This window comes from Marmota monax, unplaced genomic scaffold, assembly GCF_021218885.2.
Source record: "Marmota monax isolate L192 unplaced genomic scaffold, Marmota_monax_Labrador192_F-V1.1 WCK01_AAM20220418_F8-fsc00065, whole genome shotgun sequence".
Lineage (NCBI taxonomy): Eukaryota > Metazoa > Chordata > Mammalia > Rodentia > Sciuridae > Marmota > Marmota monax.
In genome coordinates this window covers 9,440,960-9,468,551 of record NW_026694038.1, presented here as the reverse complement: position 1 = coordinate 9,468,551, position 27,592 = coordinate 9,440,960, and the positions used below count along the sequence as shown (strand labels likewise).

General features: G+C 34.6%; 1 protein-coding gene across 5 annotated transcripts in view; it reads right to left on the bottom strand.

The window, feature by feature from the left end:
- Positions 1-27,592, bottom strand: part of Kmt2e (lysine methyltransferase 2E (inactive)) — a 91,713-nt gene that overhangs the window by 33,337 nt on the left and 30,784 nt on the right. For all 5 annotated transcript variants that reach the window (XM_046464176.2, XM_046464175.2, XM_046464173.2 and 2 more), the window contains 3 exons: positions 7,635-7,749; positions 6,237-6,466; positions 2,830-2,910 (listed from right to left, as the gene is read on the bottom strand). In XM_046464176.2, the coding sequence (XP_046320132.1) occupies positions 2,830-2,910; positions 6,237-6,466; positions 7,635-7,749 (426 nt within the window). The remainder of the gene's footprint in view (positions 1-2,829; positions 2,911-6,236; positions 6,467-7,634; positions 7,750-27,592) is intronic.

Genomic DNA, 27,592 nt, shown 5'->3' with positions numbered 1-27,592 from the left:
TCTCTTGCCTTTCAGTTTAGATATGATCTAATATTAAAGCAGTAAAGGCCAATTAACTGACGATTTCATTCTATTTAAAAAATACTATTTTACCTAGGAAAGGAGCACAATTTATTTCAAATTCAATATTCAGTGCAATAAAAAAAAAAACTGAAAAAACACCCATAATGTTAACAATGTAATTAAAATCACAAATTAAACTTAAGTTTATGATACTGAATTAGTTATCTACTGCACATTACCATATGCCTTAAATTATCTGCACTCTTGAAATAACACTAAACGTTTTACAAAACATGTCATAAACTTTCAACAGCTTCTGTCCTTGACCTATATCATCCATGGGAATTAGTATTTTTCCCCCAACTTTTTCATTGTATATACTTATTAGTGTAGAGACCAAATAATAAGATTATTTTAAATGAAAGAATAAGGGCTGTGGACTGAAATGTCTATAACTCAGTAACAGACTTGCCTTAATGTCTACCAGGACACATAATTATTATCTTAGCATTATACATAACAATTCTACTTATCATAGAATGATAAGCAGATCTCTTTCAACTGCTTATCAGTTGCCCTCTTATTGGTCAGTTTTTAACCTACTCTTACTGAATTCATCAACAGACACTTATTCCATCAAAAGCTAGTAACTATCATAAAATAAAACAAAAACATAGAAAAGTCTCACTCACAATGAGAAAAATACAGCTATACTGAGATTACAATTTCTCAACTGTGAAAAAATCCAAGTCTGTCAAATACTCTATTGTAGACTTGAGAAAACAGGCATTACTGAGGGAATTCAAAACTGCATAGCTCTCACCAGAGGGGAATTTGGCAACAGCTGGCAAAATTTTATATACATTTACTCTTTTAAAAGTACAATCCCACTTTGATTTGCAATAACAAAAGCCTGAAAATAAATGTCTTCCCAGAAGGAGCTGGTTGAATAAATCATAGTACTTAAGTCTGTCCAGAAGCTAGATAGTAGTATAGAAAAATACACTATATGAAGTGATCTTTTAGCACATTTTTTTGGTACTGGGGATTGAACCCAGAGGTGCTTAACCACTGAGCAACATCCCCAGCCCTTCAGCATATTATTTTTTTTAAGAGGAAAAAAAAAAAAAAGAAATGTAAGGACTTTGTGTAATATGCTTCTGTTTATGTAAGGGGGAAAAATGCAAATATATAGGTACATATCTACATGTAAGAAAACAAGTAATGGAGGAAAAAATCAATTTTTAAAAATAGTTACTTCTGGTGTAGAAGGAGCAAGGATAGAAGTTAGACTTACTGGAATATATCTTGTTTTATATATTTGAATTTAGAATGATAGAAGCACATCTTACATAATTATAAAGTATATAATTATAAGAGTAAATAAAAATTTTAAAACAAGTTTAAAAAAAATAACTGGATTACTCATACATTTCTGGTAAGAACGTAAAATTAGATAGCCATTATGAAAAACAGTGTGAAAAGTTCTTATAAAACTAAACATGTAAACTATTATGTATGTGTAAACAAACAACTGTGTACACACATACACACACACCCACATACATCCCACACACAAAAAAGGAATGAAACAGTAACACATGTAACAAATTGGATATCTCTTCAGGGAATTCAGCTGAATGAAAAAGCCAATTCTAAAAGGTCACAAACTATGTTATTTCATTTTTGGAACATTCTTAAAATGACAAAAATGATAGAAATGGAGATTATATATTATTACAGATTAGTGGGTGCCAAAGGTCAGAGTTGGGAGGGGTGGAGTAGAAATGATTATAAAGCAGCATAAGGGAACCTTGCAGTAATGGAAATGCTCTGAACTTGACTCCATGACTGCATCAATGTCAAAATACTAATTATAATTTTCAATTAACAGTTTCACAAGATATTACCAATAGGGAAACTATGTAAGTATACACAAGATTTCTGCATTATTTTCCAACTATATGTGATATCACCAATAACTGAAAACTAAACAGAAAAATAGAACTAATAATCTAAACTTAAGTATGCATAAATTGGGTTGTAATGACACACTGAAATTCTTTCAAAGGATTTTAAATACAATAAATGGACCCTACCCTCTTTAAGAACTATGCCCTATGAGGAAAAGAGTTTTATGTAATCTCACTAATGGTGCTAGTGTTGGTAATACTTTTGAGATTCTTGTATTCTTTTGTAGGACATTAAACAATTAAGTAATCATGTGATATTCTAATTATATTATTCCTGTGTTGTTGAAAACTGATAAAAGGACATATGTATAAACAATATAAAACATTAAATAAAAAATTGTATTCCTAAATTTAAACTGTAATTTTAACTATAAACTCTTGTATTTTATCTTTAAAGTAAAAGTAACAGGCAAAACATAATTGTTGATAATTACTGAAGCAAGGTGGGGGAAATGAGCTCATTATACTACTTAAGTTTTATATAGGTCTAAATATCCATAAAGAAAGAAAGAAATGGGGTTAAGAAGAAAACCATATATTACAAACAGGAGTCATAACAGACCTATTAAATTCTGTATGTAATCAAAGAAGTGGTATTTCAGTGAAAAAAGAAACCAACACGATAAAGTAAAATCCCTATAAAGTAAACTATACATCATATGGTAAATGACAAGATTCTTCCTCATTTTAGAGATGTGGGGATATAAAAATAATAATAAACAGAAGAAATGAAAATGTTCTCAAAAATCAGTAAAATACAATTATTAATTCTTTAATGTAGAATTCATAAATAAATTTCTGTTATTTTGCTCAGTGAAATTACTGGTAATCTTACCATGTATGTGCAACTTACCTAGGCTGACAACGTTCACATAGATAGGTATCAGGAATATGCTGTCTATCAATCCCCATGCAATCAATATGTTGCCAAACACTTAAAAAAAGGAAAACATATAAAATGTTAAAACCATCCTTAAATTAAGATTTTATATTCTATTTAAACCACCACTTAAGCAGTGCCTACTTTGAGTTTAGCATTCTAAAAGGTGCTAGGAGGAATTCACAGAAGTGTATCCTCACAGAAAATTTTGAGATGCAAAAACAAGAGGGCAAAATAGGATATAAAAAATAAATTTCTAAAGCAAATACAATTTTAAAATGCTAAAGGTAAAGATTATGTATGTTATTAGAAATTACAATGTGGAGATGTCCACACTAATTGAAGTTCATGGGGAAAGCACTATAGAGGATAATGGGTGTGAAAATAATCTCATTTTGGCAAATAGGAAGAAAAGGTGTCATTGTTGTATTTATCAATAAACAGATACAAGGAGAAGGTGGCTAGATGGTAGCCAATATAAATGAAGAGAATTATTCATTTTGTGAAATCAGAGGAGGGGTTAAAAGTGAATTAATGAAGTACAGTCAGATTATATAGGACTTGGAATACTGGGATGTATGCAAATTTCTTCTGTCAACATTTAACAATTTCAGTGGCATATAGTATTAGTACAAAGTAGCTAAGAAAATGGAAGTAAAAAGACAAACTAGAGGCTTTCCCAACATTCAAGATTTAAGCTTTAAAAGGACAGAATTAGAATAATGGCAAAGAAAAAGAAATCAAAGAACCCAAGAGGCATTCACTGGGGGAGAGAAATTAAACCTAATTATTTTCAATGAAATGTATGGACCAGCCTTCAGCAAACTTCTCAATTTGTTATTATTATTTTATTGCCAAATTATCTGAAATAATGTATATGTTTGTTTGCAAAAATAGTCTTAGCTATTCTTTACATAATAATTAGCCACTTCTAATATAAAAGTAATAAACTAACTGCTTATTTTGTTGTTCTTAACTAAGAATGTTAAGACAAGAACTAGTAGATTTTGGAGGTATGTAATAGAATATATGTTTATAAAAGAAGTGAAAAAGAAATGCAGGGCAAGACAGGTATAGTGCTGTACACCTATAATCCCAGCAACCAGGAGGCTAAGGCAGGAAGATTACAAATTCCAGGCTAGCCTCAGCACTTTAGCAAAAACTTCAGCAACTTAATGAGACCCTGTCTCAAAAAATAAAAAGGGCTGGGAATGTAGCTTCATAGCAAAGCACCACTGGGTTCAATCCCCTGTACGCAAAGAAAGAAAAAAGAAAAATAAGCAGTCAAATGATAATGAAGGTTAGAAAAACAGATGACATTAAATTTGAGGGCTAAATAATGATGCTATCCAGAAGAAACAAAGATAGAAAATGAATAAATGAACAGAGTTCTAGATGTCAGGGTTGAAAGCAATGATAATGGGTGCAGGAATATTGAAAAAACATAAAGAGGCAACATAAAAAAAAGAATAAAGGGAAAAGATTTAAAAAGATTAAGCCTTGGGATGGGGTTGTTGCTCAGTGGTAGAGAGCTCTTGCCCAGCATGTGTGAGGCACTGTGTTTGATCCTTAGCACCATATGAAAATAAAACAAAATAAAGATATTGTGTCTATCTACAACTAAAAAAAAAAAAATTAAATAAAAAAGATTTGGGGTATAATCTGTAGGACATCAAAAAAGAAAAAAAAAGTGAGAGAGAGATATTAAGCTGTATGGTACATTACAGATTGAGCAATAAAGAGCAAAGAGAGAGAAGAAAAATAGAGAGCTGTCACTGAGAAGCAAATACCTTGAATAATCCAAACACTGTAAAGTGGTCCTTCAAGAACGTGTAGATGAGGCTGGGGTTGTGGCTCAATGGTAGAGCACTTGCCTAGCACATGTGAGGCATTGAGTTCAATCCCCAGCACCACATAAAAAGCTAAAGGTATTGTGTCCATCTACAACTAAAAATATTTTAAGAAAAGAATGTGTAGATGGATATAAAAAAAAATTCTAAGAACAATTTCACCACTCTCTAATAGACATAACTGCGTATCATACATAGATCACTGTAACTGGATCAAAAGAAAAACACTGCTGAGTATACATTAATATAAAAACAATGCCACATGGTGGTTCGTAATTTATCACAGTGGGTCAGTTAAAGAGAAAATGACTGGTTACAATAAGAATTGACAATAATATAAGAAAAACAATATGTCACTTTTTATATTTTCAATTTACCTCCTGAATAAATTTACTGATGTCAGTGCTCATGGTAATGATGTGTACAACATACAATGGGAATTTATTTTTAAATCTGAATAGGTACCACATTTTTATTACTAAAAAGTATTCATATTACAACCTTTCAGAAATACAATACCAATTTCACATTCTACATATTAATTTACCATTTGGGGGCAAAAATAAATTGAGCTTTTTAAAATATTACCTTTAACTGCAAGTTTATATTAATAATATGCAACTCCAAATCACTTAACTTACTGGGTGGGAACATTTTATAAATAATGCAAACTAATTTGTATTAGGGTCTAGGATGCATCTTTATATGGTTATTACATTCAAATATGGATATAAGCCATGCTACTTCAAATCAAGTAAGCCATAAGGAGCAAACTCAGGAAATCCTATAAAGCTACCAAACTTTCTTGCCTTCTCTTGCCTAAATTCTCTCTACTCCCTACCCTATGTAGGGGATGGACTCAATAACTTTTAAGGCTGAAATCCTACTGTTCCCTCTCCATCCTCCCAAAGTCCCTCCCACAAAAAATAAATAAATAAATAAATAACCCAAGTGAAACAAAACCCCACTTTCTGTCCCAATCACACCTTCTCTAGGGGAGGAGGCCTTTCTTGGTGGTTGAATCAGGGTTGGGGGAGGGGAGACTGTGGTTCTGGTACAAGAAGACTCCAGAGTGCTGCAAGGTTCAAGTCAAAAGGAGGTGAGAGAGTCAGGTCAAATAAACATCAATCAAAATGTTTAATTCCCCCAAAATGGAAAATCACAGTTGACTACACAGCACAAATAATTGCAAAGGAAACTCAAAGGACATAATTTCTCTCTTTGTCTTATCTACTCCTCTAAGTACTTGTATTGCTACTGAACTAAGGGAAAAGAGATGATCCTATATAAATATAATTCAGAACTGATTATCTATTACTCAATTTACAATAGGGATTTCTCATAGATTGGGAGACAGCTTTTGTTGACATGAGCTTTTTCGAAGAACAAAATGAACCGCATCAATAATAGCAGAAGTCCAACTTTAAAAAATGTAATCATAAATTCCTTCAAAAGTGGTTCTAGTCATCTCTTCCAAATTGACAAAGGTTAGGAGCATTCAAAAAATAATAATGTTGTGAAATATTTTACCTGCATTTGTCACAACAGATCATGTATCCATCATCATGTGTAAAACCACATATGCACCTGGTTACATCAGTACCATAACTTCCATCCTCAGATGTGCTGATGGTAGTAGCACTGGAAGTTTCATCAAAATTAGGAGTGGTAAATATGCCTACTTCATTTTTGCTAATAAGAACTGATGGAGGAGGGGAAGCTGGAGGTGTTGGAGGAGGACGAGCACCATAATTATGGTCCTGGATAATGGAACACAAAAATAAAATGATATTATTTCATTTCAACAATATGCCCTAAGAAATTTAAACAAAATTTAACCCTTAATTTTATAACTCAAAAGAGATGTGAAACTGGCTCAACTCTTCCTGAATACCATTAAAAAAAAATAACTTGATTAAGCAATATATTAAAACAGTGGTAAGTGAATATAGCTATCTACAAGGTTGGGGAGATCATCTTCACATCAATGTCACCCTGACCCCCAAATCAAAAGACATCATAATAGTCCTCTGGTCACACAGCTTTACCTTCAAGATGAAAGCAGGTGCAGGACATGAGAATAAAGGTCAAAAAAATTTCCAAGAATACAGAAACTAAGAATAATAGAAACAACAACAGAAGATACACTAACTCTAATTATATAACATAGGGTTTTTAAAAATTTGGTAATCTTTACTTTGGTCCAAGTAATAAAATTTCTCACAATTGTACCTTCATAATACCACAAATGCATCCAGTTCTGAAACTGGATCTAATCTCTGGCTCTTATTAGGTATGCATTACTGAATAAATTAACTTAGAGAAGGTTTCACTTTCTCAGATAAAAAATAGGGATGCAAACCAGATATCAAGAGGTTCTTTTTGAGGATTAAATGAGACACTGTATGTACAAATGCTTAGCATAAAGCCTGGCACATAACAAGTGCTCAACAAATGAAAACTACATATATTAACATGTAAATTACTATATAATTTAGAATTAACAGCAAATAACACAATATAACCTTACTCATGGGAAAGAAATGTAACCTAAAGTACTAATAGCATAATTGCAAAATAATAATATTAAAATCTTTAGGAAGATTACTCTTATAAAACTACATAGTATATATCTATATTCTTTAGATGATATGAAACAAATGTGCATTTAAAATATTCCATTTTAAGGGGCTGAGGATGTGGCTCAAGCAGTAGCGAGCTTGCCTGGTATGCGCAGGGCGCTGGGTTCAATCCTCAACATCACATAAAAATAAAAAATAAAGACACTGTGTCCACCTAAAACTAAAAAAAAATATATTAAAAAAAACAAATAAAATAAAATATTCCATTTTAAGCATAAGACCACACCATTTTCTTTCAACCTCTAAATTTTAGAAATTTTCTTCCAGAGAAATGTTTGACACTTACCGCATAGGGCAAACCAATGTAACTGTGTGAATGATGTGAGCTGCTGGTATATAACTGGTGGGGATAACTGTTGGATTTCTCAACTACCACAGGGCTAGCTTCTACGGATTCTGGTCTGGGGAAAAAAAAAAAAGTTTCATTAATGAGAATCCCATTCTTTTTCTTTTTTTTCCCCCTTCTTTGAATTAATTTTAAATGATAAATAATACTTAAACATTGGCAATACAAATAAAATGTCTATAAAGTAAGTAGATATCTTGTGGATAAGATACATCGTATGTATATTCCGTGTCATAACAAAACTTTTATTTAAGTAAAATAAATTTCCTACTTCAAGTTCAAATATGCTTTTCCTATCATTAAAAAAGTTTACTATAGTCAGGCATAATGGCACATGCCTCTAATCACAGCTACTCAGGAGGATTACAAATTCAAAGCCAGCCTCAGCAACTTAGCGAAACCCTGTCTCAAAATTTTGGCCAGGCAGGCCTGGTTTCTCACATCCGTAATCTCAGCAACTCAGGAAGCTGAGGCAGGAGCATTGACGTTCAAGGCCAGCCTCAGCTACTTAATGAGGCCAAAGGAAGATAGAAAGATAGAATTTCTATAAAAAGAGCTGGGGATGTGAGTTAGTGGTAAAGCACTCCTGAGTTACATTACATCCCTGGTACCAAAAAAGAAATAAATTTTTAAAAATTGGAAAAATAAAGGTGGGTGGGCATAGGGCTGGCTCAGTGGTAAGCACACTTGAGTTTAACCCCCAGCATCCTCCCCACCAAAAAAATTACTAAAAACCAAATATTATTATTACTATATCCACTGGCAGTTAGGTGTAGTGGTATGGTACACATCTATATCCCAGCTATTCAGGCGTCTGAGGCAAACAGATCTCAAGTTCAAGGCCAGCTTGGGTGACTTACTGACTTGTCTCAAAATAAAAAATAAAAAGGGCTGGGGATATAGCTGAGTGGTAAAGTGACCCTGGGTAGCAAAACACATACACATAGAGTGACAGTGGGAACAACTAAGCATATGGGTGGAGAGAAGTGGTGGGAATAATTTAAGCGTTACTAAGCACATATTAAATCTATACAGACCTTGACCTGAGTGTGAAGTGTTTCAATATGCTAAAAACTATGTACATTTTCAGTATGCTGAGACATAATTGAGCACATCAGGAATATTAGGAAGTTAGGAAACCTCACAATGAACCCGGATTTATAGAAGAAAAAACATGAGCAGCAGCCTGCATCAGATGATCTGTAGTTTTAGCCTGGTAACAGTTTAGTGATAGTGACTTATCAACTAATGATAAAACTGGGAATAACAACTCCCAACCCTTGTTTACTTGTAAGGTCCCTGGCCTTAGTATTTTACATACATCCCTTTCCTGTCTTCATTACTCATGCAAAATCTCCTAAGCCCTTCGTTGGCTAATTTCTGCTGATGAATGTGGGAGTTAATCTATGTCTTAAATTAATCTCTCCTCATATATACAAACTGTTTATGTGCCCATATTTTATAATACTATATCTACTATAAACTGTTTCTGTGTCCATATTTTATAATACTTTGTCTACTACTTGACATGATTTTTTCATGATAATCCTTATACTACTACTTATTCACAACTGTTCCTTAGAATTCAGTACTATTTGCACTATTTATAGTAACTTAATGGTCACAAGATCAACAGCATAAAAAAGAATTTGTATAATCGACTGTTTAATATACTGTTCCTGTTTTTAAAAGTTTCAATTTTGATCTAAGTAGCTGCTGTTGTGAGACCCAATGTGCCAGAAAGAGGCACAAACTGAGGTTATTCAATGGTACAGAAGATTACAAAAAGAAGAGTCTCCAATATTTTCTGAATACTTTTTTAGACTAATTCTAATCTAATATCTATACTGTTAAATCTCTTAGTTTCAAAATGAATACCTGCTAATCAATATACGTGTGTGTGTGTGTGTGTGTGTGTGTGTGTGTGTATTGGGATTGAACCCAGGGAGGCTTTACTGCACACTTACATCCCCAGCCCTTTAAATTTTTGAGACTGAGTCTCAGTTAAATGGCTTAAGGCCTCATATTGCTAAGGCTGGTCTGGAACTTGACATCCTACTGCCTCAGCCTCCCCAGTTGCTAGGATTACTGTTATGGGACACTACACTCAATTACTACTATGAAATTTAAATATAGAAGTACATAAGAAAAGACTACCTGATTCCCAAACATTTCCACATTGATACTGCCATGTATCCCCCTCTAAATATTTCTATCCATAAATACCTATGTAATTTTTGTTTTTGAAAACTAGGACTATATGAACAAATTGCTTTAAATGACAATATGCATCTACCTACCTTATTCTTGGTAATAATTGCTTATTTCATGATATGAATGAACTACAACTTAACAACTATCCTAACAAATTATTTCCATTTCTTACAGTTAAAACTATCACTGCACTTGTACACTTCCTTCATATATCTTTTCTGCATATATAGTATTTAAACAACATAAATCCCTGGAGGCACAATGCTGAACAAAAAAGGGTAAATGCACATAAAACTGATACACATTGCCAAGCTGCCTTTGATTACTTCAACTGTGTCCTTTAAAAACTATACAGAAGTTGGGCATGGTGGTGCTTGCCTACAGCTATGCAGAAGGTTCAGGCAAGAGGATCCCAAGTTCAAAGCCAGCCTGGCAATTTATTGAGATCTTATCTCAAAATAAAATAAAAAAGGCTGGGAAGTTGGGCACCGTGATGCACACCTGTAATCCTAGCAGCTTAGGAGGCTGAAGAAGAAGGCTCAAAAGTTCAAACCCAGCCTCAGGGGGCTAGGGTTGTGGCTCAGTGGTAGAGCACTTGCCTAGCATGTGTGAGACACTGGGTTCGATTCTCAGCACCACATAAAAATAAATAAATAAATGAAGGCTCATCCACAACTAAAAATATATATATTAAAAAAAATAAAGCCTCAGCAACTTGAGACCCATAAATAAATGAATGAATGAATGAATGAATGAATAAGGGCTGGGGATACAGCTCATTGATGGAGAGCTTGCCTAGAATGTATGGAGGTCCTTGGTTCGACTCCTAGCAAAAAAAATTACAGAGAAATAAGTGGAGTTTAGCAATGATGCTCACCATGTATATAAGGTAACCTTTTAGACCACAGTCACACACACACATACATACCTGTGGAGGTGGGGGCGGGGGAGCAGTGGTTTGCCAGGAATTGAACCTAGGTGCACTTACTGAGCCACATCCTCAGTCCATTTTTTGTTTGTTTTTGTTTTAATTTTTTGAGAGAGGATCTCACTAAGTTGTTGAGACTGGCTTTGAACTCATGATCCTCCTGCATCAGCCTCCCCAGTAAGCAAGAATTATAGGCATGCACCATTCACACCTGGTTAGACCACAGATATTATAAAGAAAGACATATTCTCATAGTTTCTGACCTTGAGAGTAGAATCAGGAGCAGCAAAAATAAAGAGGTATACAAAAATTATCATACAATGCAAAAGCAGGGTAAAATACCACAAAATAGATATGGGTAAATATTTAACAAAACTCCTTCCTCTTCTATATGAGTTTCTGATCGTAATTTAACTTTCTATTTCTGTTCCCCATAAAACCTGATTCATTATTTTACAATACACCTGTTAGGCATTTGATTGGTAAATTGTTTCTGGACTAAAAGAACTATTCCTACTTAATATGAGGATGTTATGGATTTGAACTTCTCTTTCTTGTACCTGACCTGTCACCTGAGAAACCAAAGAAAATGGGTCCTGGATGGCTGACAATACTCCTACATGAACTGCTGCATGCTTCTACACTGAAGAAAAACACTGATGCTAAACTCTGACAAGCTGTCATTCCTCTCCAATATATCATGCAGACAGGCATCCATCAAGTAAATTTCAATGTTTGGTTTAAACCTAAAAAAACTTCACTGGAGTTGCAAAAGATCAAATTTCTAGGGTATAGACTCTAAGGAGTTCAAGAGAAGAACAAGGCTACTTGAACAATAAGAAGAATAAAGAACATCATGAAGTTTCACTGAGATGAGAACATTTCTGGAAGATACACAGGGTTTTGACCAGATATATGTTCTATTGAAAAAAATCCTATAAAAACTGTAGTAACAATGGAGAAAGGCAATACCCCATGCATATGCAAGGAGATAGGAAAACATGGAAGGTAAACTCTTCAAGGAGTATGGAGAGGTCAGTTAGACTTCGGAGTAGTGTTTATTCATTTAGCAGTTTCTCAAAATTAGGTAATATACAAACCTCCTATAATAGAGGGGAGCTGGGATGTGGCTCAGTGGCAGAACATTTGCCTGGCATGCATGAGGCCCTTGGTTTGATACCCAGCATCGCAGGGGGAAAATGGGGGGTGGGGTTTCTTTGGAGACTCAGATTTTTAAAAAATTACTATGCTATTAGATGATCTGTGTATTATCCACATAGAACACAAATTTAAACACATGCACTAAAATATCACAGCAGTATTAGGTATAAAGTGGTTTTCATTGAGAATGATTACAAATTTTCCAAACTTGAAATTAAAAAAAAAACACATTTTTAAAACCTCAAAGAGTTCACCAAGCCGCTAGGAGACAGTATTCATAAAACCCAGTTTGATACGGCATGGATTAAATGAACATTGAAAGTCTAATGTTCACAACGAACTGCCACAGATACAAAGATAAGACACTCTGCCTTCAAGAAATTTCTTTGTGGGGGCAGAGGGAATGGGGATTGAATTCAGGGCCACTAGACCACTAAGCCACATCCCCAACCCTATTTTGTACTTTATTTAGAGACAAGGTTTCACTGAGTTGTTAATTGCCTTTCTGTTGCTGAAGCTGGCTTTGAACTCACCATCCTCCTGCCTCTGCCTCCCAAGCTGCTGGGATTATAGTCAAGCACCACAACACCCAGCTAGAGATTTTTTAAAAAAAAAAAATTTATGACTTATTCATGGACCTTTATTTATTTATTTGTTTATATGTGGTGCTGAGAAACCCAATGCCTCATACATGCTAGATAAGCACTCTCCCACTGAGCCACAACCCTAACCCCTAGGAATTTTTAATAATATATTTTTCATCCATTCAATAAACATTTGAGCACATAGTAAGTACCAAGCAGTAGGATACTATATCAAATGCCAGAAATCAAAAAAGAAATGGTCCTTCTTCTCAAGAAGTTGATTTACAGTACAAATACACCAATGATTTCAGTGGTATCATCAAATGTATACACAGGGGCCTTCATGACAGTAATTACATATAATTAAGTGTTAAAGAATGAGGACTAGTGGTGGAGTGCCTGCCTACCATGTGCAAGGCCCTGGGTTTGATCCCCAGCACTGCTACAGGGGGGGGGAAAGTTTTAAAGAATGACAAAAACTCAAGAAACAGAGAAGTAAAAATAATGGAGCAAGTATTCAAGACAGAAGGCACACATGCAATTAGAGACAGCAGGAGGATTCATTTAAGCATGTTTACTTTAAGCATGATCATCTCTTCAGTAGCACAATTACCTATAATACAAGTTATAACTTTTTTATAGTTCTACTTAAAACTTAATGAATCAAAAGTTTTAAAGATCAGGCTCAGAAATCTCCTTTTTTTGGGGGGCGGGGGATGAGGTTACCAGGAATTGACCACTGAGCCACATAGATAGCCCTATTTTGTATTTTATTTAGAGACAGGGTCTCACTGAGTTGCTTAGCACCTTGCTTTTGCTGAGGCTGGCTTTGAACTCTCAATCCTTCTGCCTCAGCCTCCTGAGCTGCTAGGATTACAGTTGAGCACCACTGCGCCTAGCAGAAATTTCCATTTTAATAAGTACTTTAAGTTTTATGTTCATTGAAGTTTAGGAAACACAAAACCTACAAGATAAAATTCAGAGCAGATGAAGTTGGAAGTGTGCTGGAGGAGCTATAGATAAGAGCCAATAGGTCAAAGACTCTTCTATTTAACTACATAAATATCTTATATTTAACTATATAAATATTTTCCAGATAACTGTATCTGGAAAAGTACTTCACCACTGAAAGACATTGTGATTTAAAAATTTCCTAGTAAAAGCACCATCACTTTAAAAACAAAAATCAGTTAATAAAACTTTTTTTTTAAAAGAGAGAGTGAGAGAGAGAGAGGGAGAGAGAGAGAATTTTTTTAATATTTATTTTTTAGTTATTGGCAGACACAACATCTTTGTTTATATGTGGTGCTGAGGATCAAATCCGGGGCACGCATGCCAGGCGAGTGCGCTACCGCTTGAGCCACATCCCCAGCCCTATAAAACTTTTTTTTAATAAAGGTGCTGAGGATTAAACTCAGTGCCTCAGGCATGCTACATTCCCAGCCCCCATCCTTTTTTTAAAAAATCCCCAATTTTATATTGAAACAAAGCCTCGATAAATTGCCTAGGGTAGCCTTGAATTTCTGCTCCTCCTGTCTCAGTTTTCCAAGTAATCCCAAGTAATTATAGGTGTGTGACACCATACCCAAGGTTAAAACTATACAGGAAAATTTGATATCCTTCCTCCTTCTATCTTCTAATGTATCCTATCATGGTCAGAACACAGTCACTCAGATAAGTATGCAGTCAATTTCAATCTCCCTCTAGTGACTATTTTAATTCTGCTAGTTTCTTAACTCTGTTAAATATTTTCCAGCTTCCCAAAATAGGTACTGAGGAGAACTGCTACTTTTAGCAACCTGTAGCATCCAGTATGTTGAAATCACCAGGTTATAAAATATTTCTAGCTTTAATTTTTCTCTCTCTTTTTTTTTTGGGGGGGGGGGGTACTGGGGATTGAACCCAGATATGCTTAACCACTGAGCCACATCTCCAACCCTTTTTTATTTGAGATAGGGTTTTAGAGCTCGATAAATTGCTGAGGCTGCCTTTGAACTTGCAATTCTCCTGCATCCGCTCCCAACTCATGGGATTATAGGCATGTGCAACCACATCCACTAGTTCTTTCTCAATAAGTAAAACAGAATTAGGCAGAACGTGAATATCCAACAATCATTCTTTCTAGAGATGTATCTCAGTGGTGAAACATTTGCCTAGCATGAGCGAAACCCTGGATTCAAGCTTCAGTACTGAAAACAAACAACAACAAAAAAGTAATGAACTTTAGGGTTAATCATGAGACCTTCAAGCAATATGATTCATGACTCAATTACTATACGTTGATAGTCATTGAAGCTTTTATTTTAGTAAACAGATAAAACAAGCTATGAAGTAAGATTATTTGAGAAGTATTTCAGATACTACTTCCTATAACAATGAAAAAGAAAGACCTCACAGGAGGTAATACAGAAGTTTCATTAAAACTGTGAAAAGAGCAAAAGAGGAATGATCCAGGCAAAGGGAATAGCAACTACAAAGGACCTGAGGTAGAAGCAAATTTATAATGATCAAAAGAACAAGGAAAAACAAAATCAACATGGTAGTAAACTAGCCCAAGAGAAAAACTGGGAAGAAAAAGTAAGAATTTATGGGCAGCTAAAATTTCAAATGAAATAAAGTCACGGGAAGGCTTTTAAATGTAAGAATTGTATCATCTGATTTATACTTCAGAAGAATCAAAGGAGCTTCAACATAGAGAATTAATTACAGAAACACAAAGACTACTGTACCCCAGTGTCCAGTCAAGAAATGAATAACAAATAGCCGAACTCAGTGCCACATGCCTGTAGTCTCAGCTACATAGAAGACTGAAGCAGAAGGATTGTTTGAGCCAAGGAGTTTAGGGGAAACATAGTGAGAGGTCAGGGAAGAAGAGAGACAAAAGCTCATATTTTGACAAACGGAGAAACAGAAGTGTAAGGATTCAAAATGTACTTTGGAGGGGGACACAGGACTGACCAATGAATTAGATGTGGAAAATGAGGGGAAAAGACCAATCAGGAGTGACATCTGAGAGAGGGTAGAGAGGGAGCCATTTAAAAAATCAGGTTAAGCCTAAATAACAACAAAAAAGAGATTTGGAGGCAGAAGATCATCAGGAATTCCAAATGAAGCTGTCAATTTTAACGGTGAAAAGAATATGAGAACCGAGCATGGGGATGACATGCCTTGTAATCCCAGTGGTTAGGGAGGCTGAGGCAGAAGGATCATGAGTTCAAAGCCAGCAATGGCGAGGCATTAAGCAACTCAGTGAGATTACTTCTCTAAATAAAATACAAAATAGGGCTGGGGATATAGCTCAGTGATTCCCTAGTACCGCCGCCCCCCCCCAAAAAAAGTATGACAGGAAATAAAATACCAGCATAAAGATGTCAATTAAAGCAAGGCAATAACTTAATAAGTTTTAAAAACAGGGAGAGGGTTGAAATTTTCACTCAAACATTTAGAAACTGCTGGGCGCGGTGTTGTACGCCTGTAATCCCAGAGGCTCGGGAGGTTGAGACAGGAGAATATGAGTTCAAAGCCAGCCTCAGCAATTATGAGGTACTAAGCAACTCAGTGAGATTCTGTCTCTAAATAAAATACAAAATAGGGCTGGGAATGTAGCTCAGTGATCAAGTACCCGAGTTCAATCCTCAGTACTAAAAAAAAAAATTTAGAGACTTCCATTTTGACTGCCATGTCAGTGCTCAGAAGGTTTATGGTTTTGGATTGGGATGCTCAATTAGAACAGTCTATGCAAATATTCTAAATGTGCTGCCCACCAAAAAATAAAATGAAATCTGAAACATTTATGGGCTCAAGTATTTTTGATAAGGGACACTAAACTAATACTTAAAGCAGTGAAGTCAGAGAAAAATGGTATTACTTATTAGAAACCTTATGAAGATTCACTTTCTTTGAATAAGAAGTTGGCAAGTGGCTGGAGTTGTAGTTCAGTAGTAGGGTGCTTGCCTAGTATGTATGAGGCATTGGGATGGATCCTCAGTACCACATAAAAATAAATAAAGGTATTATGTCCATCTACAACCAAAAATGCTTTAAAAAAAAAAAGTAGGCAAATCTAGATTCCTGAACCCAATCCAGTCTGTTGCTTGATTCTGTAAATAAAGTTTTTACTGGAACATAGCCATGTTCATTCCTTTACACCCATTGTCTACTCTCCAGATCTGAGTAATCATGATGGAAACTCTGTCACTGCAAGTATTAAATATTTACTTTCTGGTCCTTTACCAAAAATTTTTGCTGACTCCTACTCTAAACTTAGAGTAGTTAAAACTTAATTAAGTTTAAAGTAGTTAAAGTAGTTAAAAGTTAATTTTTTAAATAATTTAGGAAGTAAAAAAAGAATTTCCTAGAACAAACTTATACTTTTTTAAGAAAAAAAAATCACACATCAAATTAAGTTTAAAAATAAGAATGCATGGAGAGCTGGGGCTGTGGCTCAGTGGTAGAGCACTTGACTAGCATGTGTGAGGCCCTGGGTTCAATCCTCAGCACCACATAAAAAATAAATTAATAAAGTAAGGTATTGTGTCCATCTACAACTAAAAGCAATTTTAAAAAATCACTCCTGATGATACCTTGATTTGGACTGAAGCCTTTAGAAATAAGAAAAAATACATGTGTTATTAAAATTTAAAAAAAGAAGAATGCATGGAGAAGCTGGGCACAATGGCACACACCTATAATTCCAGCAACCTGGGAGGCTGAGGTGGGAGGATCACAAGTTTAAGGCCAACCCCAGCAATTTAGCAAGTCTCTAAGCAGCCTAGTGAGATCTGGTTTCAAAGAAATCTAAAAGGGGCTGAGGATACAGCTTATTGAAAAGAACCCCAGGTTCAATCCCCAGTACAAAGAAAAGAAAGAATGCAGAGAGGAAGGAAATCAACTAGCTATAAAATTCAGTATTAAATGTCATGTTGAGCCGGGTATAGTGATACACACCTGTAATCACAGCAATTTGGACTAACACAGGAAGATTGTAAGTTCAAGATCAGCTTGGATGACTTAGCAAGACCCTGTCTCAATATAAAAAATAAAAAGGGGCTGAGGGAGATAGCTCAGTGGTAAAGTGCCCCTGAGGTCAATCCCTAGTACTAGGCAGGAGGTGGAGGAAGTCATATGCTGACCTAGGTTAAATTTTAAAAATTCTACTCTGTTAATTAATCAAGTTTAAGTATCACAATGAGGGTTTAAAAAAAAAAACACTATTTAATACTATATTTAGCTAAATAAAATATCATGGAACTTTTTGGCATTAAAAAAGAGACTTTTATACAAATGCCTACTATAGCTTCCAAAACAGTATTTACATTTCATTTTCCTCTTCATGAGAGAACAGTGATTTTCAAAGTACCTATGGTGAGAAAAGAAAAGTGCTCTAAGTCCCTCACTTCCACATCCATCACTCTGATAAGTATAGACAGTAAATTAACCCACAATTGACATTTAGCATTGGTACAGTGAAAAAATGCATAATATTGATCTAAAATAGACACGGGACATTACATTGTTCTGATACTTTATAATCCATGACTTTAGGGGAATTACTTAACCTTTCTTACCATTTATTTTCACATCTGTACAATGAAATAATATTCGAATCATGCTACAAAATGCAACAAATGTAAAACAACTTACCTTGCACAGAGGCGTTCAACAAATTTTAATTCTTTCTTCCCTTACTATTAAGTTGAACAATATAAAATTACTATGGATATTAGACCAATTTTGATTTATAAAAATGGCATTCATGGCTGGGCGGTGTGGCACATGTCTGTAATCCCAGTGACTCAGAAGGCTGAAGCAGGAGAATCTCAAGTTCAAGGCCAGCCTCAGCAACTTAGCGAGACCCTGTCTCAAAATAAAATAAAAAGGGCTGGGGGTGTAGCTCAGTGGTAGAGCACCCTTGGTTTCAATCCACAATATCACCAAAAAGGGGAGTGTGATAATTCATACAATTCAACTTAATACTGCAAGAATCAACAGTGTAGAAAAGAGTTATCATAGAAAGGCATGCTTCCAAGGCTGGTCCTTTGCTGCTATTTGGGAACTTCTCTGGTAAACAGTTCCTTACACTGGAGGGGAGTGAGCGAGACAAAAAAAAAAAAAAAAAAACTTTCCTTAAATGATAAGGGTGTGGTATTACTGTGTCTAAAATGTTTGTACAAACTATATGATTTATGCTGAATACTTGCTTTCCTTCTGGGAGTGGAAATTTGGTACATGCTAGGCTGATGGAGACTATATGCCAATCTCCAGTGGACATTTCACATGTGTTGTCAAAATTCACTGCTATGGAATTAAGTGCATCCAATGTACATCAACAGGGAAAGGTCTGCTTTTCTGCATTTCATCTCATATGCTTTTCTTCCTTTGATGACTTGTAGTCTTTTGCTGTAATAAATCTTAGCTATGAGTAAAACACATGCTGAGTTTTGTAAGTCTCTGTAGCAAATTACTGAACATTGGTCTTAAAAACACCTAATAAATCAACTTTTTAAATGTAACTATTTTCTAAGACAATTTTGTTTAACTGCATTATTTATGACCTTGATGTCTCACATTATATAAAATTTGAACATTTTACATAAAATCATAATGTGATACCCTCAAGACTTTCTAAAAATCTAAAAATCTTTCTAAAAATCTTTCTTCTACAGTGAATGTCCCAAACTGCCACTACATTTCTTTCTTCTGAATAGACACAAACTTTCAGGAATGCAATCTAGCAACATGTATCAGTAGACTTAAGATCATCTTGTACTCCATTTGACCTAGGAATTCAAGATCACATTTACTCTAAGGAAATCATTCAAGATATACATTAAAATTTTTATCCTGAATTGTTATTTTACTCTAACTTATATATTCTATAAAGGATTCATCAAGTTTTGATGTATACTATATTGGACTATGAGGAACTCATTCAAACAAGAGTCTGAACGTTAGTATGAAAAACCTATTCAAGCCCAGCACAGTGGTGCATGCCCATAATCCCAGAGACTCAGGAGGCTGAAGCAGGAGTATTGCAAATTCAAGGCTAACTTCAGCAACTCAGCAAGACCAGTCTCTCAAAATTTTAAAAAACTGAGGTGGACTGCAGGGTGTAGCTCAGAGGTAAAATGTTCCTGGGTTCATCTCCCAGTACAAAACAAAACAAAACAAAAAACACTCAAGACAACAACAAAAAAATCCAACACATTCTAATTTACTGTTAAAGGCAAATTATACTATAATACAGTCAATATGATACCACTCTGATTACCCTGTACTGTGTACTTGAATATACAGAGAAGGAAAAAAAATTCTAGTGGGTATATACCAAAATATCATTAGTGATTATCATCTCTGTATAGCTAGATTAAGATGTTTACTTCCTTTAGGCAATGTTTTCAGAAATATGCACAATAACTACATTCTATTCATATTTTTAAAAGGTTAAGGGCTGAGAATGTAATTCAGTGGTAAGTGCAGGTGCCTAGTAAGCATGAAGTCCTGGGTTCAATACCCAGTTTCATAAATAAATACTTTCTGTAAGCTTTTGAAAAATATATCAATCACTGACACAAGACAATTAAGGGAAAACTCAGTTGTTGCATTCGTGTTGGGTACAACACAACTATAAAAGACTTCTAGCCCTCAGGTCCTTTAAAGCAGAAAAGGATAATATTCTTCCCATAGAAGGTGCATTAGGAATATAGAGATAAATTAAGTAAAGTTCCTGCTGTAAAGAAGCTCATAGTCTAGGGGGGAATAAGAGAAAGTTAAACTTTACTGTGTGAAAGAAAGAGAAAAGAAATCCAATTTTGAAAAGAAAAATAGGAGGGAATAGAAATCAAGCTAGATCAACTGGCATGAACGAAGAGGGAGTCCTGCAAAAAAGGTTTATTAGAATAATGATATGCATTTTGAAATACCTTGAGTATAAAATGAACCTATGCATGCCAACATACACTTAAAAGAAGTGAGAGGCTGAAAAGGGTAATTACAATATATTCAAAAAATCTTTATACACAATTAGGAAGAATTTGAATTTACATTTAAAGGCAATAGAGAAATCAGTGATGGAAAAGAAAGAAAACTAAATGACTTATTTGCTTTTAGAAATATCATGATTTGTACATGTTGTTGCCATTGGGTGAAAAATAATACAAGAGGTCTTTTTTGGTGTTCATTTTTTGAAGAGGGCAAAAAGGGAAAGAAGACACTAATAATGAGTATACTAATGATTTTACTGAGTTTGAACTATTTGAGGTGTTTAACTTAAGAGGTCTAGTAATACAGAGGGCTAGATGGGCAGAGCTCAAGAGACAGATGAGATTAAGAGTGATACAGACACCATGAGCATGTGAAAACAGTGAAAGTTACAGAAGTGAATGAAATCTCCAGAATAGTTTACAAAGAAAATTAAGTACACAAATACTTATGAAACAAGAACAATTTTAAAAAGTCATAAAAAGAGAACAAATGAAAAAGTTTGGCATTTCCTCAAAATGTTAAATATGGAATTACCTTATGACCCAGTAATTCCACTCCTATGTAAATGGAAGATCTCTGACTTACGATGGTTCAACTTATGATATTCAACATTATGACAGTGGGGAAAGCAAAATATATATCCAGTAGAAACTATACTTGGAACTCTGAATTTTGATATTTTTCCAGGCTACCTTGACTGGGCACAACAGCAGCAAGCCCACAGTATTCAGTCAGTCTTGTAATCACATGGGTACATATTCTACAGTGTATTGTGGGCTAAGCTATCATAAAGATTAGATGTATCAAATGCATTTTTGACTTGAAATATTTTCAAATTAAAATTTTTCAACTTAATATGGGCTGACTGGAATTTAACCCAATTGCAAGTCATAAAACATCTGTATGCTCCCAAAGAAGTGAAACAGGAAGTTAAGGAGATAATTGCACATGAATGTTAATGTTAAAAACCGTATTATTCACAACAGTCAAAAGATGGGAACAACCCAAACATCCACCGACAAATAAATGAATAAACAAAATACAGTACATTTATACAAAATAGTTATTGTATAATTTATACTTATACAATAGAGTTATTATACAATAGAGCCATAAAAAAGGTATCAAAAGGGCTGGGGCTCAGTGGTAGAGCGCTTGCCTGGCATGTGTGAGGCCCTGGGTTCGATCCTCAGCACTGTATATAAACAAATAAATAGATAAATAAATAAATAAAAGGTCCACTGACAATTTTTTTTTTTTAGAAAAGGAATCAAATTCTGATACATGATATTACATGGATCAACTCTGAAAACATGCTAAATGAAATAAGCTCAGCACACAAGAATAAGTATTTTCTTTTGTTTTAATTGTAGTTGGACACAATACCTTTATTTTATTTTTATGTGGTGCTGAGGATTGAACCCTGTGCCCTGCATGCACTAGGAGAGCACTCTACCACTGAGCCACATCCCCAGCCCCAAGAATAAATATTTTATGGTTCTATTTATAAGAGAGACCCAGAATAGGCAAAGAGAAAAACGAAATCAGAAGAGGCTACAAAGTGCTGAAGGTAGAGGGAAGGAGGTACTATTTAATGAACAAAAAGGTTCTTTTTAGGGGGATTCAAGTGTAAAAACAACTGGGAGGCTATACAACACTGTGAATGTAATTTAATGCCACAGAACTGACACTTAAAAATGAATAACAAGGCAGCAGAACACATCAGACACTAGTATGGCAATATGTAAAACAGTGGATGTGTAACCGATGTGATTCTGCAATCTGTATACGGGGTAAAAATGGGAGTTCATAACCCACTTGAATCAAATGTATGAAATATGTCAAGAATTATGTAATGTTTTGAACAACCAATAATAAAAATTTTAAAAAAATGAATAACAAGGGCTGGGGATATAGCTCAGTTGGTAGAGTGCTTGCCTAGCATGCACAAGACCCTGGGTTCAATCCCTAGCACTACAGGGAAAAAAAAAAAAACAAAAACAACAAGGTAAATATTATACATATATATATCTTCCACAATCAAAGAAAAAAAAGAATATTTTCACTAATTCCAAAGGTATAGAAAGTTTTTATTTTAATTTTTTTTAGTTGTCAATGGATCTTTATTTTACTTACTTATATGTGGTGCTGAGAATCGAACCCAGGGCTTCACTCATGCTAAGCAACCACTCTATCACTGACCCACACCCCCAGCCCTAGAAAGTTAATAGTATCAAATCTTGCTGCAAGACTAGGCAATACAGGGCTGCAGGTGTAATAGTAGTAAAGCATGTGCTTATCATGTGCAAGGCCCTGCGCCAAACACACACACACACACACACACACACACAAAATAAATAAATAAATAAATAAAAATAAACAATACAATGCCTAAAAAAAATACATATTATGTGAAAACACAATTGTATGCAAGAGGTCAGAGAATAAAGGAAGAGCCAGCCAGTACAGTGGCGCACACCTATGATCCCAGTAACTAGGGAGGGAAGCTGAGGCAGGAGTATCACAAATTCAAGACCAGCTTCAGCAACTTATTGAGATCCTGTCTGAAAATAAAAAGGGCTGGGGATGCAGCTCAGTGGTAACAGAACCCATGGGTTTAATCCCTAGTACCATCCCCAAAAGAGGACGATGCAAGGATTATTCAAGTTATCTGAAAACAATTACAGAAATGAGAGGCACAGATAAAACAGAGAGGGTCAAGATTTAATCCAAACTAGCCAGACAGGACCTACTCCTGACCCTTTAAGGTGGTGTTTGTGGCCTGGTAAAATGCTGTTGCTAAGCCTTAAATAATTACAACAGGTACTAGTTTGCATCTGGCCTTAAGGAGTTTCAGGGTGTGGTTTCCTTTCTCTCTGAAATATTAGAGACTAAGAGTAGCATTGTCCTGGACTAAAACTGGTGGTGGAGGCCACCATTCCCAAACAACGCCACCTTGAAGCTATTCATGGAGGAAGTGGGATAGGAACTGCTCAGGGTAATAGGGTCTCTTCTGATCCAAAGTAACATTCAGGTACTATCCTAGGAGGCATGTTAAAGATCATGCTGTCCAACTTTTGGTTTTACAGATCAGGAGATGACTAAGAGCCACACATTTGAGATTCAAGCCCTAATCCTACCACGAAAGTCACTGTGTTTCCTTGTGACATGCCACATAACCACTCTGGTTTCAATTTTCACATTTGTAAAATGAATTCTTAATTCTAAGTAACAAGATATTTTAATAGAAAAGTGAACTTGCAAGCCCAGATCTCTTAAAGAGATCTAGCACTTTTCCCCATCAAACTAGCACTTTTCCCCATCAAACTGTACTGCCCAACTATTCCTGTGAAATTTTCTACAGTGATATTTATGCCTGTGTTCTAGTGACTTAATTAAGTAGCCTGTATAACAAAATGATACTAAGCCTTAGAGTTACAGAGTTCAAATTCTGATAATTTTGAATTTATACCACCTTAATTTTCATTACTTCACTAAAATTACAAATACGGAGAACACATTTGGTCATCAAAAGTAAAATTTTTAATGTAATATTCTTGAAAACGAGCTATTTTGAAATGTTATAGTTCTAAATTAACATCAAAAACTTTGAAGAACTACCACCTTTCTGTTTGCAGTAATCTATGTGATGTCTCCACATTTTCCCAAACCACTCTACAAATCTAAATTCTTTGTTTATAATAAAATGTCCTCATTCTTTTAAAGATCTCACAAATTATCATCCAAGCCACATTATATATTCTTAGCAGACATTTTTAAAAATTAGGTGAATTGAAAATCTAAGAGGAAAAAAAAGCCAATCATTAAACTGAGAAGCAATTAGAAAAAACAAAAAAAGCCAACAGTTTAGGAAATTAACTGAATAAGCTCTAAATCCCCAGATAATGAATTTTTATGATTTTCTTCTACTTCAACAAAAATTTAATTTCCTCCTTATAGGCCTTTAAAATATAGGTAAATTCTGATGAAAAGTTCAAACCAGTGTTTTAGGTAAAACCTCTAATTCTCCCCCTTAATATTAAAACTTTCAATCACACACACTGGGTATCACTAATGGATAGAGTGTACTAATTGTCCTATATGCTGTATAGAAGGTCTCCATGAGTTCTCAATAGCTTCTACCAATCTGTAACCAAAATCTGTCCATTTCTTTCATCCCTTTGACATTCTACTATTTAAAAATAGACATTAAAATTATAAGAAATTCTAAAATGGGAAGCAGGTTTGGTATGAAAATTGGTCTCAGTTTATCAAACATGTGGCATTTTACTTTAACTCTTCTATTAAGAAAAACTGGCTCTCCTGTCTTACGTGGTAGCACGGATCTGGAGCCATGCAACCCTGGGTTCAAAGTTAAGCCTCCATTTTATTAATTTTGTGGTCATGGGTAGGTCTGTTAATCTCCTTGAGTATTGAGTGGTATTGCTTCCTAAAATGGGAATAAAGCCTGCCTGACTTTTTTGCTGGGATAATTAGGAGATCCTATATTTAAAAAAAAAAAAAAAAAAATTTGCTCAAAGTTGGAGAGCTTCTTAACACCACATTATAGACAGTCGTATGGATTCAACTGAAAAAACTATAAGAAAAATCTGCTTTTGATTAATATAAAACACATGAAAAACTCAGCATCATTCTAAGAACAGTTGTCCCTAGCTCCTGTCAGTACTGAGGATGAACCCAGTAGGGCTCCACCCTGAGCTACATTCCCAGGCCTTTTTATTTTTTTGAGACAGACTAAGTTGCCCAGACTGGCCTCAAACTTACAATCCTCCTGCTTCAACTTCCCAAGGATTCTAGTATTCTATGTTAGAAAAGAATTTTAAAACAGGGCTTTTAAATATTAAAGCCACATTTAAATGAAAGCACTTCCAAATAAAGATCTAAGCAAATTAATAACCACTTTTAGTTTCTTGATGGTGATTAAAGGTAAAGAAATAATAAGCAAAAAGCTAAGCACTACGGCTAAGGATTCAGTTCAGTGGTAAAGCACTTGCCTAGCATGCCCAAAGACGGGGGTCAGTCTCTAACACAAACAAAAAAAACACTAGTGAAAACAGACAAATAAAAAGATACTGAGAACATTTCAATATACATAATACATTTTATCATCTTTGAGTACTAAAAGTACTCAAACACCAACAAATTAATGAATTCTGACAGTAGGTTGCTCTAGTGACAATGACATGACAATATCATATACCATAGCAAAATATGAGGTAAAAAAATGTGTTGATTCTCAGAAATGTGGAGTTTTTTACTCCAAAAAATGTCATATCAATACTTCAATCCCAACCTCTTCCTTCAAATGAAGATACCCAAGTCTAGAATAATTAAGTGTCTTAAGGGCTCACTAGCATGTTCGTGACAGAACAAAAGTGAAAGAATCTAGATATCTCTATTTGGTCCTCTCAATCCCCAGGCATAGTATAAGGAGTCTTCCTCCAAATAATTCATTTCTACTTACATGTAACATCTATTAATCTGTTTACTTTATCCAAAAAACATAATTATATAATGATTTCTAATGGCACTAAGGAAACTTGGTAACAATAATTCAAGCTTCCAATGCCAAGAAGGATTGGATTTTTTTCCCATTTTACTTTCCAGCTCCGGAAGAGTTTCCTTTATGTGTGTGAGGTCGGGAGTAGGTGGGGGAGGGGGTGTAACTAATTTAGAATTGAAATGCTAGAGCAGAAGAGGTAAAAAGTAAAAGAAGAAGTTCTATTGTGATTAAAAACACATAATTCTAATAAACAGCTTCTGGCTCAACTTTCCTATTCATCAAGTGATAATGGGTTCTAGGCTCTTTACTTTCACAATTCCTTACTCTTAGAGCAAAGACCTGGGGATTACATTTGTTGTATGCAGTCATATATTCCTGCTAGAACTGAAGCTACTACTATATGTCAAATCAAAGTAGTTCTTTGAAATAATATTACCAAAAGTGCTACAATAGAAAAAAACTAAATTCAACACATCATTAAGTTCTGCTTCTGCTGCTTATCTGCCATGATCTCAGTTTCCTCAATCTATAAAATGAAAATGACAACAGCTAATTTATATCCTTATCCTTCTTGTTCAGAAAGAGCCTGTTATGCCTCACTTTCACAACTTTCGTAACAAACCTGTTCTTTTCTCCTCTGACATCCTTCTACCTTGTTATTTAGTCTCAGAGTTGCTTTATTCAATACAGTAGTCACTATATACATAGTCTAATGATTACTTGAAATGTGACTAGTTGGAACAGATAGGTGTGGAAGTGTAACACATAAACAGGATTTCAAGGACTAAGTGTGAAAAAAGGACATAAAATATCTCCATATTTTATCCTGATAATATGCTAAGATAATGCTTTAGGTATATTCACTTAAGTAAAATACATAACAACATTGATCTCATCTCTTTAAAAACATTTAATATGGCAACTAGAAAATTTTAATTACATATGTGACTCATATTACATTTCTAAACTCTCTGGTTTTAAGAGTTTTGACTTTCCAATTGATTATAATTTCCTTAGGAATAGGGATAAAATTTTAAACTTCACTTTTTTAACCCCTAGTCTCTAGCAAAACACTTTTTACATAGTAGGTGCTTATAAATGATGATCCAAACTGTGCTTCCTCTTGACTTGTTAGTTTTCAAAATTATGCCATAACAAGAAGTCTATTTCTAATATTAGCCTACATTTATGGACATGGAGCTAATCAAAGGACTCCACAGATATAGTTTCCTGGTTTAAAAAATTTGTTAACCAGGATTTTTCAAAATTATATTAATACCTTTGCTCATTTTCCCTTTAATATTATTTTTCCATGTTCTTTTATTGTACCAATAATTATACCAGTCAGTTATCATGTTAACCTGTATGCTGTGATGGGTATTTTTCAAATCTAGGAACAAATGACTATGCTAAGATTCAAGAGTAGCTAGAAGGCAATTTCTTTGGGTTTTATACAAGAGTCTCCAATATAAGTAGCTTGTTTCAATTCCATTTTTATTCACTA